The 16501-nt window shown below is 46.2% G+C and overlaps 1 protein-coding gene across 1 annotated transcript in view; it reads left to right on the top strand.

The window, feature by feature from the left end:
- The first annotated feature begins 8870 nt into the window (after positions 1–8870).
- The window catches only part of SLC25A24 (solute carrier family 25 member 24), a 61512-nt gene continuing 53881 nt past the window's right edge, over positions 8871–16501 (top strand). The window contains exon 1 of the mRNA XM_056139123.1: positions 8871–9053. Within this exon, the coding sequence (XP_055995098.1) occupies positions 8871–9053 (183 nt within the window). The remainder of the gene's footprint in view (positions 9054–16501) is intronic.

Here is a 16501-nt window from a genome sequence, read left to right as displayed (position 1 = left end):
TTATTATTTTTTGCGGCACACCCAGCGATGCTCAGGGGTTACTCCTGGCTTGTGCACTCAGGAATTGCTCCTGGCGGTGCTCGGGGGACCATATGGGATGCTGGGAATCGAACCTGTGTCCGCCATGTTGGCTGTGTGCAAGGCAAACAAAACGCCTTACCCGCTGTGCTATCGCTCCAGCCCCTTGAATAGTATTTTTATGATACTAGCTATTGCTTTGTCTCAGATCGAAGATTAATTCTTCCTAAATTGCTAAGTTTACATGCTAAGAAGATGATGATTTTGTTGAAGGTTCTTTTTTGCATATAATCATGTGAACATATAATTGCTCTATCAGTGATGAATTACGAGGACAGTGGGGCCAAGGGCTGACTGTGGTTCTGTGCTCAGAGATCACTCCTATGCCTAAAAATAAGCAAATGTGATGGGTGTGTACATGTATATAAACATGCTAGGCAACTATACGTCATATTGGGGATAGAAATAGGGTCGGACATGTGCATTACCCCATACTATCTCTCTTAATTTCTGTGATTTTCTTAAAACGTATAATTTTTATATTTTTATGTTGGTATGAGCTAGAGCGATAGCACAGCGGTAGGGCGTTTGCCTTGCACGCAGCCAACATGGCCGACCCGAGTTCGATTCCTCCGCCCCTCTCGGAGAGCCCGGCAAGCTACCGAGAGTGTTCGATATGCCAGACACAGTAACAACAAAGTCTCCAATGGAGACGTTACTGGGCCCGCTCGAGAAGATCAATGAACAACGGGAGGACAGTGTTTGTTTGGACAGACAGTGTATGTTGGTATAAAATAAATTAAAATGTTGAATATTTACGTGTGTGTGTGTGTGTGTGTGTGTGTGTGGTATCCTGTAAAAGAAGAGAGATCAAAAGAAGATTCAATTTCATGTCTCCTCAGAATCCGTAATTTAGGAGGAAGGGAAAATGATGCTGAGAAGCTCCCTTTGGTCCCGGAATCTTCCTTCCCCAGTTCTCAGCTGGCTCAGAGCTTCCAGCTATAGATTCCTGCATTTCCCTGTTACTATTCATTCTTCTCACTTTACCCGCTTGCCGGCCTGCCCTCCCTCCCTCTTCTCCCTCCCTCTCCTCCCTCTCCTCCTTCCTTCCTTCCTTCCTTCCTTCCTTCCTTCCTTCCTTCCTTCCTTCCTTCCTTCCTTCTTCCTCCCTCCCCTCCTCCCTCCCTCCCTCCCTCCCTCCCTCCCTCCCTCCCTCCCTTCCTTCCTTCCTTCCTTCCTTCCTTCCTTCCTTCCTTCCTTCCTTCGTGGCTTATAAACAAAAAATTCATTCCTCACAGTTCTTGAGGCAGTGAAATCCAACATCAATGATTTGGTGTTTGTGAGAGTCACTTTGTGGATGAATAAATCCTTGACTCTGATCTTAGAATTGAGGTCACAAAAGATGAAGTAAGTATTGAAGTGGTGTAGGGGTTCTAAGGCACATGCATTGGAGGGATATTTGAACTTGGATGGTGTGAAAAGTTACCAAAGTTTTCAAATACTTCCTCTGAATCTCTTATCACCAACTCTCCTTTTCCTTTTGTGCATTATAGTTTGCAATACAGGTGCTAAAAGGTTATATCACCGATATTTTGAATTTTATCTACCACCACTCAAGCCTACCCCAATAGTAGGAGCGCTAAATAATTTATTTTGTATTGATTTTTATGAATAATCTGCTAAAAGTGATCAAGTTTCCTTAGAAGAAAGTGTGTGAAGATTGCTGTATCTTGGATTGGAGCAATTAAGCCCTTGTATAAAAGATTTACTAGCATGCTATTACAGGTTGAGCCTTGTGTGCATATGTGTGTGTGTGTGTGTGTGTGTGTGTGTGTGTGTGTGTGTATTTTTTAAATTGAGATCAGTTGCCTTCTACTTTACATTCAATGTGGTGTGCTACTCCTGGTATATCAGCGATATGCGATGTCTACAGGCTGGAGTGATAGCACAGTGGGTAGGGCATTTGCCTTGCAGGCGGCCAACACGGTCGACCCGAGTTCGATTCTTCTGCCTCTCGCTCAGAGAGCCTGGCAAGCTACCGAGAGTATCTCGCCCGCACGGCAAAGCCTGGCAAGCTACCCATGACATATTCGATATGCCAAACACAGTAACAAGTCTCACAATGTTACTGGGCTCTCTCGAGCAAATTGATGAACAACAGGAGGACAGTGACAGTGACACTGATGTCTACATCACTAGAAATTCTAAACTTTTAAATAGGTTGATATAGTTGGAGTTAAGTTTTTAACTGAATGGTGACTTTGGGGTCAGAAGCATCTCTGCAGCATGTTGCTCTTTCTCTTCTGAGATTTATTTGTGAGTCTCTGGATCATGGCTGTTAATGAGCTTATGCGGTGCCAGAAACAGTTCATGGGCATGAATACCAGACTTCCGGAAGTACAGAGAGATGGAAGGAGGTGGTCTATTCCCAACTCTGTGCGAGCCTGGAGATTTTGTTCACAAAACCCGCATACCTGAGTTTTTTCAGTAGATTCACTCATGGATGAGGCTTGTCAGAGCCTGTGGAGATCCGCCATCAGCAAGGCAGCTATTGAGTTCTGGAGGTTTTCAGCTGCTGGGGCTCTGATGGGGCGGGTGAGTTCCACAACCTGCCCTCCTCTGAGCTGTCCCAGGTATGAGGTTCAGCCTGGGCAGAGTCGGAGGCATCTCTGAGGTGACAATTCTTTTTTTTTTTTTTTATCATTTTTTTTTAATTAGTGAAACACCATGAAGTACACTTATAGACATATAAATTTTTGTGCTTGGGTTTCGGTTATACAATGATCAAGTACCCATCCCTCCACCAGTGCTCATCCTCCCCCACCACGGGTCCTAGCATCCCTCCCACCCCCCATCCCCCCACCCCCCCGTCCCACCCTGCCGCTGTGGCAGGGCATTCCCCCCTGTTCTCTCTCTCTCTTCTTTTGGGTACTGTGTTTTGCCAGAGAGGCATTGAGTGGCAATCATGTTTGGTCTATAGACTACTTTTAGCATGTCTCTCCCACCCTGGGAGGGTCTTCACAACACCCTTTATTTGGTGCTCTCTTCTCTATCTGAGCTTCCTTCTCACCTAGCACATGTGGCTGGCCTTCAAGTCATGGAGCAAAATTCCTGGTACTAATCTGAGCCATTCCTGGGTGTTAGTCTCCCGTTTTGTTGCTTTATGTTCCCTCCAGATGAACGCAATCTTTCTGTGTCTATCCCGCTCTTTCTGACTCATTTCGCTTAACATGATACTTTCCATGTAGTACCACTTGTATGTAAATTTCATAACTTCATCTTTTCTAACAGCTACATAGTACTCCATTGTGTAAATGTACCAAAGTTTCTTTAACCAGTCATCTGTTCTCGGGCACTCAGGTTTTTTCCAGATTCTGGCTATTGTAAAGAGTGCTGCAATGAACAAACAACTGCAGATGTCACTTCGACTATACCTTTTTGCCTCTCTGGGATATATTCCCAGGAGTGCTATAGCTGGGTCAAATGGGAGATCGAATTCTAATTTTTTGAGAATCGTCCATACTGTTTTCCAAAAGGGTTGGACCAGCCTGCATTCCCACCAGCAGTGAAGGAGGGTCTGAGGTGACAATTCTTATTCCACTATATTCATGTTTGTAAGATACTAAGATTTATTTATTTATTTTTTCCATTTTTTATAATTTTATTTATTGAATCACAGTGAGAGCAGTTACAAAAACTTTTGGGTCTAAGTCTCAGTCATACAATGAAACACCCGTACCTTCACCAGTGCCCATTCTCCACCCCCAACAACCACAGTATACTCCCATCCCACACCCCCCCCCCCCGCTTGTGGGGCAGATGATTTTCACATTACTCTCTCTCTACTTTGATCACATTCACTATTTCGACACCAGACCCACCATTATTTGAGATTTTACCCCAACACTCAGATCTGCTGAAAAGGCAACAATAGACAATTTGTGTTCTATTGCTGGTTATGAATAACATATGATGTCGTGTGGCTGCAGTAGGGCCATGTGGTTTTGAAATTCCGAAATTTTAATACTTAAATCTGGAGGGATTTCTGCCAAAAGCCATTGGGTTTAGAGATCTGCTCCTGAGTCTCTGGGATCATGGCTGTTGAGCAGCTTGATGAGGAGCCAGAGAGGCCGAGGCCGTTCGTGGGCGATGACTTGGGGTCTCGTTGGGGTGGGGAGGACAGGCCCGGCTGCACCCCCCCCACCATCCTGTGAGGCCCAACAAGTTTCGTCATTGCGGGCCCAAGCCTGACTGTCCAATGGCCTCTGGAGGATGACAGCCACCAAGTCGCCAAGAGGGAGCAGGTGGAGGGACAGCACCCACTCCCCCCTGGGGTGGCCTGGCGACAGTAACCTACTGCGGGGTCCAGACACATTTCTGCCAAAAGCCACTGGGTTTCGAGATTTGTTTCTGAGTCTCTGGGATTAAGGCCGTTGAGCAGCTTGATGAGGAGCCAGAGAGGCCGTTCGTGGGCGATGACTTGAGGTCTCGTTGGGGTGGGGAGGACAAGCCCGGCTCCACCCCCATCCCGTGAGGCCCTGTGTGTCTCGTCACTGGGGGCCCAAATGTGACTATCCAGTGGCCTCAGATGGATGGTGGCCACTGGGCCGCCAGGGGGAACAGGCCAAGGCACGAAACCTATTCCCACCTGGGGTGGCCCAGCATCGGTAGCCTACTGCAGAGACCAGACACATTTCTACCTAAAGCCACGGGGTTCTGAGATTCGTTTCTGAGTCTCTGGGATCATGTCCATTAAGCAGTTCAATCAGGACCAGTTATATAGCTGAGCCGGAGGTGGTTTGTGGGTGTGTTTCCCACATACCTAACTTTTGGCCATTTACTTTCTTGGTAAACTTTGCCCCAAGTTTTTGGGGTCTGGCCAAAGGCACAGCAGCAATTTTGGGGTATCTGGAAGTCTGAAGGCGCCATGAGGCTGCTGATGCACTCGCCTCACAGGTACAGATTGAACTGCAGGCGGCACCATACCCCCTGATACTAAGATTTATTTTTGAGGTATAATTCACAGAGTACAACAAATCCTACATTGCTGTCCAATATAATTTACTCATACACTTGTGAAATCACCACTATAATAAAAACATGGAGCTAGAGATATAGTACAGTGGGGAGGGCACTTGCCTTGCATGTAGTTGAGCTGGGGTCGATCCCAATACCCCATATGTTTCCCTGAGCCTAACAGAAATGAACCCCAACCAAGGAGAATGCTCTGAAAACATGAGGTATGCAACCCTCCCCCCCGCCCCCGCCCCAAAACACCAAACACCAGAACAGGTATCTCACCTGCTAAAACTCCTATCTGCAGTCTACACTGTCTTCTCCTTCACACCCCTCTAGTTACTAGTATCCTGATTTGTTTTCAGTTCCTGTAGTTTCATATTTTTCAGAATGTTAAATAATGTATTGTTGCCTGGGTCAGTAGTTCATTCCTAGTTACTGTTGAATAGTACTCAATACGAATGCTATAGATTGCTTATCTATTTACCTAGTAAGAACATTTGTTTGTTTATGGGTTTGGGTAATTATGATACTTATAATACATTGATGTGAGCATTAATTGCATGTTTTATTTTTATTTATTTTTGCTTTTTGGTTTGTGGTGCATGGGCTCTGCACTCAGGAATCACTCCTGGTGGTGCTCAGGGACCATATGGGATGCTGGGAATTGAACCCGGGTTGGCCACGTGCAAGGCAAACACCCTATCCGCTGTGCTATTGCTCCAGCCCCTGCATGTTTTATTTTTAATTAGAATGTTTAAATTTAAGAACTGTGATTGAAAAAATTATTGATAGTTGGTGTTGTACTACCAGTCAAATTCACCATTGTCAACTTCCCTCAACCAGAGTTTTCAGGTTCCCTCCTGGCACTCCTTTCTACATGCCCTGTCAACACCCTTACATACTCACCATCTTGATAGGCACATCTTAAAGTTTGGTGTGGTAGTTTTGATCTCTTGCTTTCAGTGCTGTTGAGTTTATGGTTTGTGGTATTAACTATAACACTCCTCCACATTACCAATATACTCAAGGCCCCTATCCCTGCTCTCCTCCTCCTCCTCCTCCTCCTCCTTCTTCTTCTTCCTCTTCTTCTTCTTCCTCCTCCTCTTCCTCCTCTTCTTCCTCCTCTTCTTCTTCCTCTTCTTCCTCCTCCTCCTCTTCCTTCTTCTTCTTCTTCTTCTTCTTCTTCTTCTTCTTCTTCTTCTTCTTCTTCTTCTTCTTCTTCTTCTTCTTCTCCTCCTCCTCCTCCTCCTCCTCCGCCTCTTCCTCCTCCTTTTTTTCCTTCTCTCCCTCCCTCCATTTCTTTGCTTCTCTGTCTTCCCCGTCTATTCTGTGGTCAAGAGTAATCTAGGCATCCTCCCCTTTACTACATTGCATTCCCTCATCCAGTTATTCTGTACACCATAGATCAGGTGAGACCATCCTGTGTTTATTTTTCTTCTTCTGGCTACTTTACTCAACATGATTATCTTCCAGTTCTATAATAATTCAACACCCATCTTTCCACCAGTGTCAGCTTCCCTCCACCAGTGTTTCTGGATTCCCTCCCCATCCCAACCCCCACTCCACCCTTGTCTGTCAACTCCACAGGCGTATTACAAAGTTCTGGTGGTTGTCGCTTATATCTCATATTTTCAGTTCTGTTGAATCTGTGTTTTGGGTATATGGCTATACCCCCACTCTTACCACTGGTATAACTGAAGCGCTGATGCCTGTTAATCATTATTTCTGGTTCTGGAAGAGGTTAATTCTTAATAGTACTGGAAACAATAAGTTATTATAAGAAAACTGATTGTCTTCAAGATTATTAAATGGGCAGTCCTCTGAGGACTCTGAGTTTACAAACTCTGAGGACATATATACACGGCAGAGTCTGGCAAACTCCCCGTGGTGTACCCAATATGCCAAATACCAGTAACAATGATGGGTCTCATTCTCCTAAAGAGCCTTGAATATAATCTCAGGGGTAGGATGAAGGAGACGTTACTGGGGCCTGCTCGAGGCAATTGACGAATAACAGGATGGTCCTGATTCGTGAGGACATATATGGAACTTGTATAAATTCAAGGTCCCAGCGTTTGCATTTTCTTGGAGCAAATTCTCATTAGTGATTCAGTAAGTGTAGAGAGAGCCTTATTTGTAAATGCTGAGACCAAGTTCCTGTAGATCATAAGAAAATGATAATGTATATTAAACACCTGTAGATGAACAGAAAACCATGCCCGGGAGGCTGGAGCGACAGTACAGCAGGTAGGGCGTTTGCCTTGCTGGCGGCCAACCCTGGTTTAATAACCGGCAATCCATATAGTTCCCCAAGCACCGCCAGGAGTAATTGTAGAGCCAGGAGTAACCCGTGAGCTTGGATGAGCTGACCCAAAAAGGAAAAAAAAAAAAAACAATCATGATCTTTAGTGATCTCATTTCATCAGCCCTTTAGAGTATCTCACAAGGCTGGTCAAAAAAGGTCTGTCTTACTCGGCCAACAAACCACAAGTTTCCTAACCACACCCCTCGTGAGGGGAGAGACCTCAGATCCTCCAAAGAACTACCTCGGGGGCTGAGAGACAGTCCAGATCGCTCTCAGACTTCACCCCGCGTGCACGCGGGATCCGCGCATCCCTAGGCGGTATTGCGGGGGCGCGGCGGGAGTTTCGGGAGGAAACGATCTCCCGGGGTCGGCCGGTTGGAGTTCGGTCTCCGCGCGAGGGTCCTCGCTCCCTGGGCAGCTTTCACCAAGCTGCAAAGCCCTGGGGGCTGAGGCCTCCGAGCTTCCCCCCTGCCGCCCACCCGCCAAGCGCAGGCGGATCGGACCCGCACCCCAGTCACGAGCAAGGATCGGGACCAGGACTCCCGCCGGCCGCCTAGCTCTTCCTGACCGCGTCGGCCTAGAGCGGGACGAACCGTGTCACCACCCCGCGCGCCCGCGCCCCTTCCCCGCGCGCTCCACGGCTCCTCCCCGCGCGCCCCCTGGGACCACCTCGCGCGCCCCCGGCTCTTCCTGGCCCACGCCGGGGACCTCCCCGCGGGCCCCCCGAGACCTCCCCACGGCCACGCCCACGCCCCGCGCGATCCCGGCTCCTCCCCCCGCTCCCGCGGCAACGCCCCGCGCGCCCCCCGGGACCTCCCCACGGCCACTTCCCGCTCAATCCCGGCTCCTCTCCCCGCGCCCGCAGCCACGTCCCGCGCTAGGCTCCTCCCTGCGAGCCCCCCGGGTCCTCCCCGCGGCCACTCCTCGAGCGCCCCCGGTCCCTCCCCGCGGCCACTCCCCGAGCCCCCCGGGCCCTCCCCACGGCAACACCCCGCGCGTCCCCGGAACCTCCCCGCGGCCACTCCCCGCGTCCTCCCGGCCCTCCCCGCGGCCACTCCCCGCGTCCTCCCGGCCCTCCCCGCGGCCACTCCCCGCGCGCCCCCCGGCTCCTCCCCGCGCGCCCCCCCGCTCCTCCCCGCGCGCCCCCGGCTCCTCCCCGCGCGCCCCCGGAACCTCCTCGCGGCCACTCCCCGCGTCCTCCCTGCCCTCCCCGCGGCCACTCCCCGCGCGCCCGCGGCTCCTCCCCGCGGCCACGCCCCGCGTCCTCCCGGCCCTCCCCGCGGCCACTCCCCGCGCGCCCCCCGCTTCTTCCCGCGCGCCCCCCCGCTCCTCCCCGCGCGCCCCCGGCTCCTCCCCGTGCGCCCCCGGCTCCTCCCCGCGGCCACGCCCCGCGCGATCCTGGCTCTGTGGCCCGGACCGCGCCCAGCCTCATCCTGTGCCGCCGGCGTCCGTCCCGCGGCTCCTCGTCCCGCCCGCGCACGACTTCCCCTGGCTTCGAGGCCCCCCAGGGCGCCCCCGGGGACCCACTATGCCGCGCTGGCTAGGTGGCTCCGCGCTGCCCACGGCGGCGTGCCAAGAGGGGGAGCGGCGCCGGCACTACGAGACCCTTTTCCAGAGGCTGGACAGGAACGGCGATGGTGTGGTGGACATCCACGAGCTGCATGCGGAGCTGGAGAAGCTGCGCGTGCCCCTGGGACAGGAGGCCGAGCAGGTGGGTCTCCGGGAAGGGGCGGCAGCTCTGGGTTTTGCCAGAGGCCAGGCACCCCTTGGCCTCCAGCCAAACTGGATCAGAACCGGGTTTGTTGTCAGTTTGTCACGCACCCAGCCCGGCTCAGGGGTTCCTCCTGGCTCCTCCCGGTCCTGTTCCAGGGAACTGGATCGAATGAACTGGACCGAATCTGCTTGTGAAGCGTGAGCCCAGCCCTCTGCATTGTCCCGAGCCACACACAACCGTTAACAATCCCCGTTCCGCAATCCTTGGTCTAAATATAATCCAGGTCCCTTAACCAGCCTCTGCAGACCTTTGCAAACATTTAGTTAAAACGAATCACTTTTCAGACTTGAGTCAACTTCCAAGTCCTGTAGAAAGTCTCATTCTCCTCTTCCGAGCTCTGCTTTTTTGAAATTGTTACAACTACTGGTTTTGTCAGTGTTTCCCTCTACTTCCTGTGGAGGGCTGGGGACATTCCACTGCTTTAACAAGACTTTCTCCATCCCCAGGTACACAGATTGATCTGATGAGGGGACCGATCCCTCAGCACTTTCAACTTCTTAAAGTCAGGTCAGGCGCATCTCCAAGTAATGTCCCACTCTCAGGGTGGAGACAGTTGGAACCTCTCCAGCACCACTGAAACACAAGGGCACTCAGCCTGGCATTCCCTGCTCCAAAGGGGGAAGCGATTATGTAACTGAAAGAGCCACCTGTTTCATGGTATATTTTAAGATACATTCTAACATTCTCGTTCGTTGGTAGTTACAGGCTTATTTCTTCTTGAGTCAGATTTAGTAGGTTCTTTTTTATTGGAATCGCTCCAGTTTTGTTGAAGGCTCGTAGTACTCAATTGGAAATTTACTAAAGTTCTGATTACCATCTAAGGTTAAGTGCTCAGTTTCATTCCTGACATCTTTTACAAAGCAAAAGAGGTATTTTTTTTCCTGATCGTTTGATTTTCTTGCAGAAATTTCTGTTTATCTCCTACTTAAGAATAAAATATTTTGAAATTTTGAAAATATTTGGAACTAAAATATTTATGCTTACCCTATTAATTAGTCAACTGGATAGTCTAAAATATGCAGATACGATCTGCTTTTACTATTAATTCTTTGAAAATATAAGCAAAACAGAGCAAATCTTTAATGAGGTGAGTGGAGGAAAAAAGAGAACTCAAAATCAGCAATAAAAATGTCCTTTTAGAAAATTTACATAAGACCAAACTATAAAATAAGTTATATAAAACTGTATATGCAATCACAGAACAGGGTGATCTCTTAATGATGCTAAATATATGCATTTTATGCATGTGCATAGGAGATGTTTTATACATATGTGTATATATAACACACTGGCACTGGCAGTTTTTTTGACTGGCATATTCTTTCATGGCTGGAGCGATAGCACAGCAGGTAGGGCATTTGCCTTGCATGCAGCCAACCCAGCCAACCCAGTTTGATTCCTTCGCCCCTCTCGGAGAGCCCGGCAAGCTACCTAGAGTATCTTGCTCACTTGGCAAAGCCTGGCAAGCTACCTGTGATGTATTCCATATGCCAAACATAGTAACAACAAGTCTCACAATGGAGACGTTACTGGGCCTGCTTGAGCAAATCGATGAACAACAGGAGGACAGTGTGACAGTGCTATTCTTTCATAAAAGATTAATAACAGTTATTTCTAGAGAGTTGGACCTAAATGACTTCTGTGCTTTCTTTTTCAAAAATTTGCATTATCTTAATTTTAAAAGGGATTGGAGGGTGAGAACTCCAGTGGCAGAGCATAAGTTGAGCAGATATGAAGGTTGAGTTCCACATGTGGCACTGCATGGCTGTTGGAGCACTGCTGAGTATGGTTTTCCTTGGTGACCTCCAGACACTGCTAAACCTGAGCAGTAACTGCATTGCTGGTGGAGCATCAAACACTTATACCCATATTGCTGGGAGTGCCTCAACTTCCACCTCAGCCAGGGGTCACCCACAGAAAAATTATTTGTGAAAAATATTACTTTTTTATTAGGAAAAATACATATTTATTTTAAACGATGTTACCTCCTCTGGGATGAGCCTTTTGTACTTCCCTCTATAGAAGAGTTTATGATAGCCTAAGATGTGTAGGTCCCTTGTCTTACGTATTATTGTAGCACTGTAGCACTGTCCTTACTATTATAATTTTCAAAGGATATCAGTTTCATTTTTGGCTGTGCTTTCAGTTAGGAAACATATATCCTGAGGGTGAGGATCATGTCTTAGTTAAAAAAAGATTTAAGAATCTAATTTGAAGTAACTGAAATAGGATGGAGTAGTACAGAAGAAAGGCTCTTGCTTTGCATTTGCTGAACCCTGATTTGAATCCCCAGCACCATATATGGTATCTGGAACATTGCCTGGGGTCACGCCTGAGAACAGAGCCAGGAATAGCCCTTGAGCATTTTAGGATTAAGGCTCACTCCCCCCTGCCCCCCAGTACAAAGAAATGACTGAAACAAGGTGGTGACTCATTTGAATTGTTTGAAAAGACAAAGTTTAATTGTAACTTAGTTGTTAGTGATTCTATTTTTAGCATATGTTGGACAAAATAATAAAAATTCGATTGTACAGAAAGAGAAGGGAACACCAAATAAAGGGTGTTGGGAGGATCTGCCCACGATGGGAGAGCATGCTGAGGGTAGACTGTTGACCAAGCATGATTGCCACTCAGTGCCTCTTTTGCAGACCATGGCACTCAAAAGGAGAGAGAGGGAAGTGCCCTGCCACAGAGGCAGGGTGGGATAGGGGCTGGGGGGGAGGGGATGCTGGGATCCGAGGTGGTGGGAAATGCGCACTGGTGGAGGGTTGGGTGTTTGATCATTGTATAATCGAAACCCAAGCACAAAATTTATAAGTCTACAACTGTACCTCATGGTGCCTCACTATTAAAAAATAAATAAATTAATTTAAAAAAATAAATAAAAAATGAAAAAAAAATTCGATTGTAAAGTTAGGAATGCTAATTGGAGTGAAAGAAATGCCTCCTTTTTTTCTTAAAAAAAGGGTATTTTTAGTATTTTACATGCTTAAATTGCCTTATAAAAGAATTTAATGAAACTGCCTGGGTTCTACTTTTAGTTTTACAGGGTTGAAGAGGTAGCACAGAGGGTAAGGTATTTGCCTTACAAACTTACTTGTGGCTGACTCTGGTTTGCCAGTCCCTGGTGTCCCATGTAGTCCCCTGAGCCTGCCAGGAGTGATACTTCAGCATGGAGTTAGTAGTAAACTCCAAGCACAGGTAGATGTGGCCCAGAAAACAAACAAAAAACATTTTTTTTTTTTTGCGGGGGAGGGGGTTTGCTATCAACTAATTTATTATCGGCAGTTTTGTTTGCTTGTTTGTTTTTCATCTATGATAGAGGTAATACTAGTACTCATAGGGTTATGATGAAGAACAAATATATTAAAACAATTTGAATAATGCCTGACACCCTATCAGCAGTAAATTAACTATGAAATTTTATTACCTAATATTTAGAGTCTAGTAGTTACAGTAAAAAGGGATGTCAAGTTCTCCCTCTGGTTATAAATTTGCCAATTTTTCTGTCAATATTTGCCTTTGAAATTTGAGAGACTATACTGCTGGTCATTGTATCTTCCTGGTGACTCACTCCTTTCATTGTTCTGCTTCCTTATTCATTCTTACGTCATAGTCCCCTCGTATTTTTCAGATGTCTGAACCCTTGCACTAGCCAGGGTATTCTCCCCAACTTGATTTTTGCCCCAGTCATCACTGGCAGTGATTCAACATTTGGACTCCCACTTTCTTCATGACATTATCTTTGACCTATAAACGTTCAGGACTCTTTGCCTACTAGGTGGTGAGTCAGTTCTGAAACACCATGCTGTTTCCTGTCTTGGAACATTCTTGGTACTGTCAGTTTTGGTCCTCTGAGGATCAAAAACCAAGATGGGATTGCAAAATGTTTACTGGGAAAATGCTTGTGAAGGACAGAGGAGGAGGGAACAGAGTCAAATCGAGGGGGTCTTTGAGCAGGATGCAAGTTTAACCTCTGTGAGACAACAAGGGAGGAAGCACTTCAGATGAAAGTATAATTCTTAGGAAGTCTCAACAAGGCTAACAAGGGGGACAGTGACCTGTTAGTGGGATCCCGCAGGGGTTATGCAGTACTAAATGCCTGAACTGTGACTGGGTATTGGTTGGTACCACCCATGGCAAGCATAGAGTAGGTCTGAGTAATGTGACAGGTCCAAAGGTTGACAGGTGTGACAGGGGTAGGTTGTCCTGCTGGAGCAAGTTCTTTTTCATAGGGTGACCTGACCTTCAGCATAGACCAGCAGAGACCACACCCTGTGCCACATAGGAACAGTTCTCTGTATCGATTTGGGAAGTGTTCCTGTGTGGAACACTTCCCAGATCAGCCTGTCTTCCGCCCAGCTCCAGTTGGTCACAGCTGAGACTCATTACTTCCTTTCTTGATTGTATGTTTTAAATTCTGCTCACATTCAGCTGTGATCTCCACAGGTCTTCATGATTTCCCTGGCGGTGTGATCCAAACCCTCCTTCCTGAGGTGTGTGAGCTTCGTATGTTACTTCGTATGTTACTAGTGTTACTGCACATGTATTCATAGTTGAAATTGGGAAAGGGAGACTTTAGAATGGAAGGTAACTAACGTACTGGATCCACACACAAAAATAATAACTTTTTCCCAATAATGCCAATGGCCTGAACTCACCAATAAAATGTTACAGAGTGGGTGGAGGGACCAGAAAACTGAACTAATCGTTCTGCTGTTTATGAGAGACACATCTGAACTATCATAATAAATACGAGCTCAGCGTGAAATTCTGGAAGACAAATGATATAGCTAAAAAGGTCAAGACAGCCATGCTTATATCAGGTGAAATAGACTTCAAACTAAAAACATAATAAAAGGGACTGGAGCGTTAGCACAGCAGGTAGGGCGTTTGCCTTGTATGCAGCTGACATGGGTTCGATTTCCAGCATCCCATATGGTCCCCTGAGCACCACCAGGAGTAATTCCTGAGTGCAGAGCCAGAAGTAACCCCTGTGTATTACCGGGTGTGACCCAAAAAGCAAAAATAAATAAAAATACAAATATAATAAAAGACAGTGATGGTAATTATTTCATAATCAAATGAAGTATACATCATGAAGATTTAATTCTCATAAATGTAGATCATGAATAATTAATACTCATTAAGATTTAATGCATTCCTATTGAGGGTGCCTCAAGACATCTAAAGCAACTGTTATCAGGCCTAAAGCAATGTACTGACAGAAACATAACAGCAGCAGCTGTACTAGATTTCAGTACCTTTCTCTTCCCTGTAGATCAACTAATGGTGCTTGTTGATCAGGAGATGCTCCCAAAGGTACTGGGAGAACGACCATGTAGTACTAAATATAGAACTTGTGATTCCAGCACCCCAAGCTCCAGCCTTTTGTTCTATTTCCTTGGCCCTTACTTGGGTTTTAAACTCTTGATAGACAGACATTATAATTTAGGAAGATCACTCTGGTGGCTCTGTGAAAGTAGATGAAAAAAAGACATTGAGAAAGTTCAGGAAAGAGCTATTTGATACTTGGGATTAGTATCACCTGGTCACTCTTGATGGGGGACGTTTTCAGATGTATAGGTCAAGAGTTCATATAATGGCAAGGATTGGAGAGACAACCTATTTGATATCTTGAAATAAGAATTATGAAGTGTGTCTTCAAGGAAAGAGATCATAATAGTTTGTGTTGAAGATTACTAAGAGTTCTTGAACTTGGAGTGAAATATCTATGAATTTATGATTCAGTATAATTTGCTTCTGAGGTTCTGTAATGTATTCAGTACTTAGAAGAGAGCAGATATGTTTGAATTTGTATTTAATGAATTTAAAGAATATCTAATAAATTCCAGAAGTTTTTTTTTCTTTTTGGGTCACACCCAGCAATGCACAGGGGTTACTCCTGTCTCTGCACTCAGGAGTAACTCCTGGCAGTGCTTGGGGGACCACATGGGATGCTGGGGATCGAACCTGGGTTGGCCGAGTACAAGGCAAATGCCCTAGTCACTGTACTATCCTCCAGCCCGAATTCCAGAATTTCTTAAACTTCCACTCATGACCCCTTTTCACCCAAGAAATTTTTGTGTGACCCTGGGTATATAGGTTTATAAAATAGGCATGAAAATGGAACATGTAATGATAATAAAGGTTTTTAAATGAACCACACAGGATTGGGAGATAAATCTAAGGGCCAGTGTGAAATTTTTGTGTGTGGGAGCTGCAGGGTTCAATCCCTTGAACTGTTTGGTTCCCTGAGCACTGTTGGGAGGAGCCCCCCTCAAGCACAAGCCAGGAGTGGTGCCTAAACACTACTGTGTGTTGACCAAAACCAAAACTGAATAAAAATTAGAAGAGAGAAACACAGTCAATAAGTAAAGGGTGATGGTTGTGCTAGTGTAGGTGCAGTAACTTTGTATATCAAAACTATCAATGTTCAAACTAACCATATTACCAATTGCACAATAAAAATTACAATGACTCACAGTTTAAGAAGTTAGGCTTAGACCTAAGGTGGACAGAGTTTGAAATACAAGAGCAGAATACAGAAAGTGGGCATAAGGAATATAATAAATATTATTATCCCAAAATTAGTTAGGGAGGGATAAAGACTAAGGAAAATCCCAAGACAAAATTAGAACAAGCTGGCAGAATCTAGACTTCTGGTTGTGAACATAAAGTAGACGATTGATGTATAAGGCTGTTGTGAACATAAAGTGGACTGTTGAAGTATGAGGCAATTGTATAAGACTGCTGATGTATAAGACTACACACCTGAAGTGTTTGCAGTGTTATAAATCAGTGTTATGTCAAAAAAACTATGAACAAAACAAGGCCCAAGAAAGTGGTTCAACGTGTTTTACATGTCTGATGACCAGGGTTTGACTCTAGGCAACCCCTCAAAGACATATTTATGCACATATATACATCTTAAATTAGTATATATAGCAGTCACTTACATATATATGCATATATGTATTTCTATCTGTGGTTGCTTCTGTTATGACTTCTTTTCTGTTCTTTCATACTTATTATGAAATTAATGTTTTAGAAAAGAGAAAATTCATATTAAGTTCTACCAAGATTCAGTAACGTAAGAATGTAGAATGATTGAACAGTGAAGTAGAAATCACAGAGGTGCATTGTGAGTTTCCAGGAAAAGGTGCGTGGGCGTGTGGGACTTGAGCCTTCGGTGACCAAGAGCCACCTCCCCAGGACAACAGGAGGAATGGAGAAACTGGGCCCCAGGCTGGTCGGTAGTCGGTTTATTTCTCTCTCTCCTCCCCAGCATTGTCCGACCTCTCCTCTTACGGTGTAATCCATAATCTGTAATCCGTAATCGTAGTTTTGGTCATAGTACCTGGAGCGATAGCACAGCAGGTAGG

The sequence above is a fragment of the Sorex fumeus genome, unplaced genomic scaffold (assembly GCF_029834395.1).
Source record: "Sorex fumeus unplaced genomic scaffold, SorFum_2.1 ptg000131l, whole genome shotgun sequence".
NCBI classification, from domain to species: domain Eukaryota; kingdom Metazoa; phylum Chordata; class Mammalia; order Eulipotyphla; family Soricidae; genus Sorex; species Sorex fumeus.
Note: the sequence above shows the minus strand (reverse complement) of the source record. Positions and strands in the feature narration are given on the sequence as shown.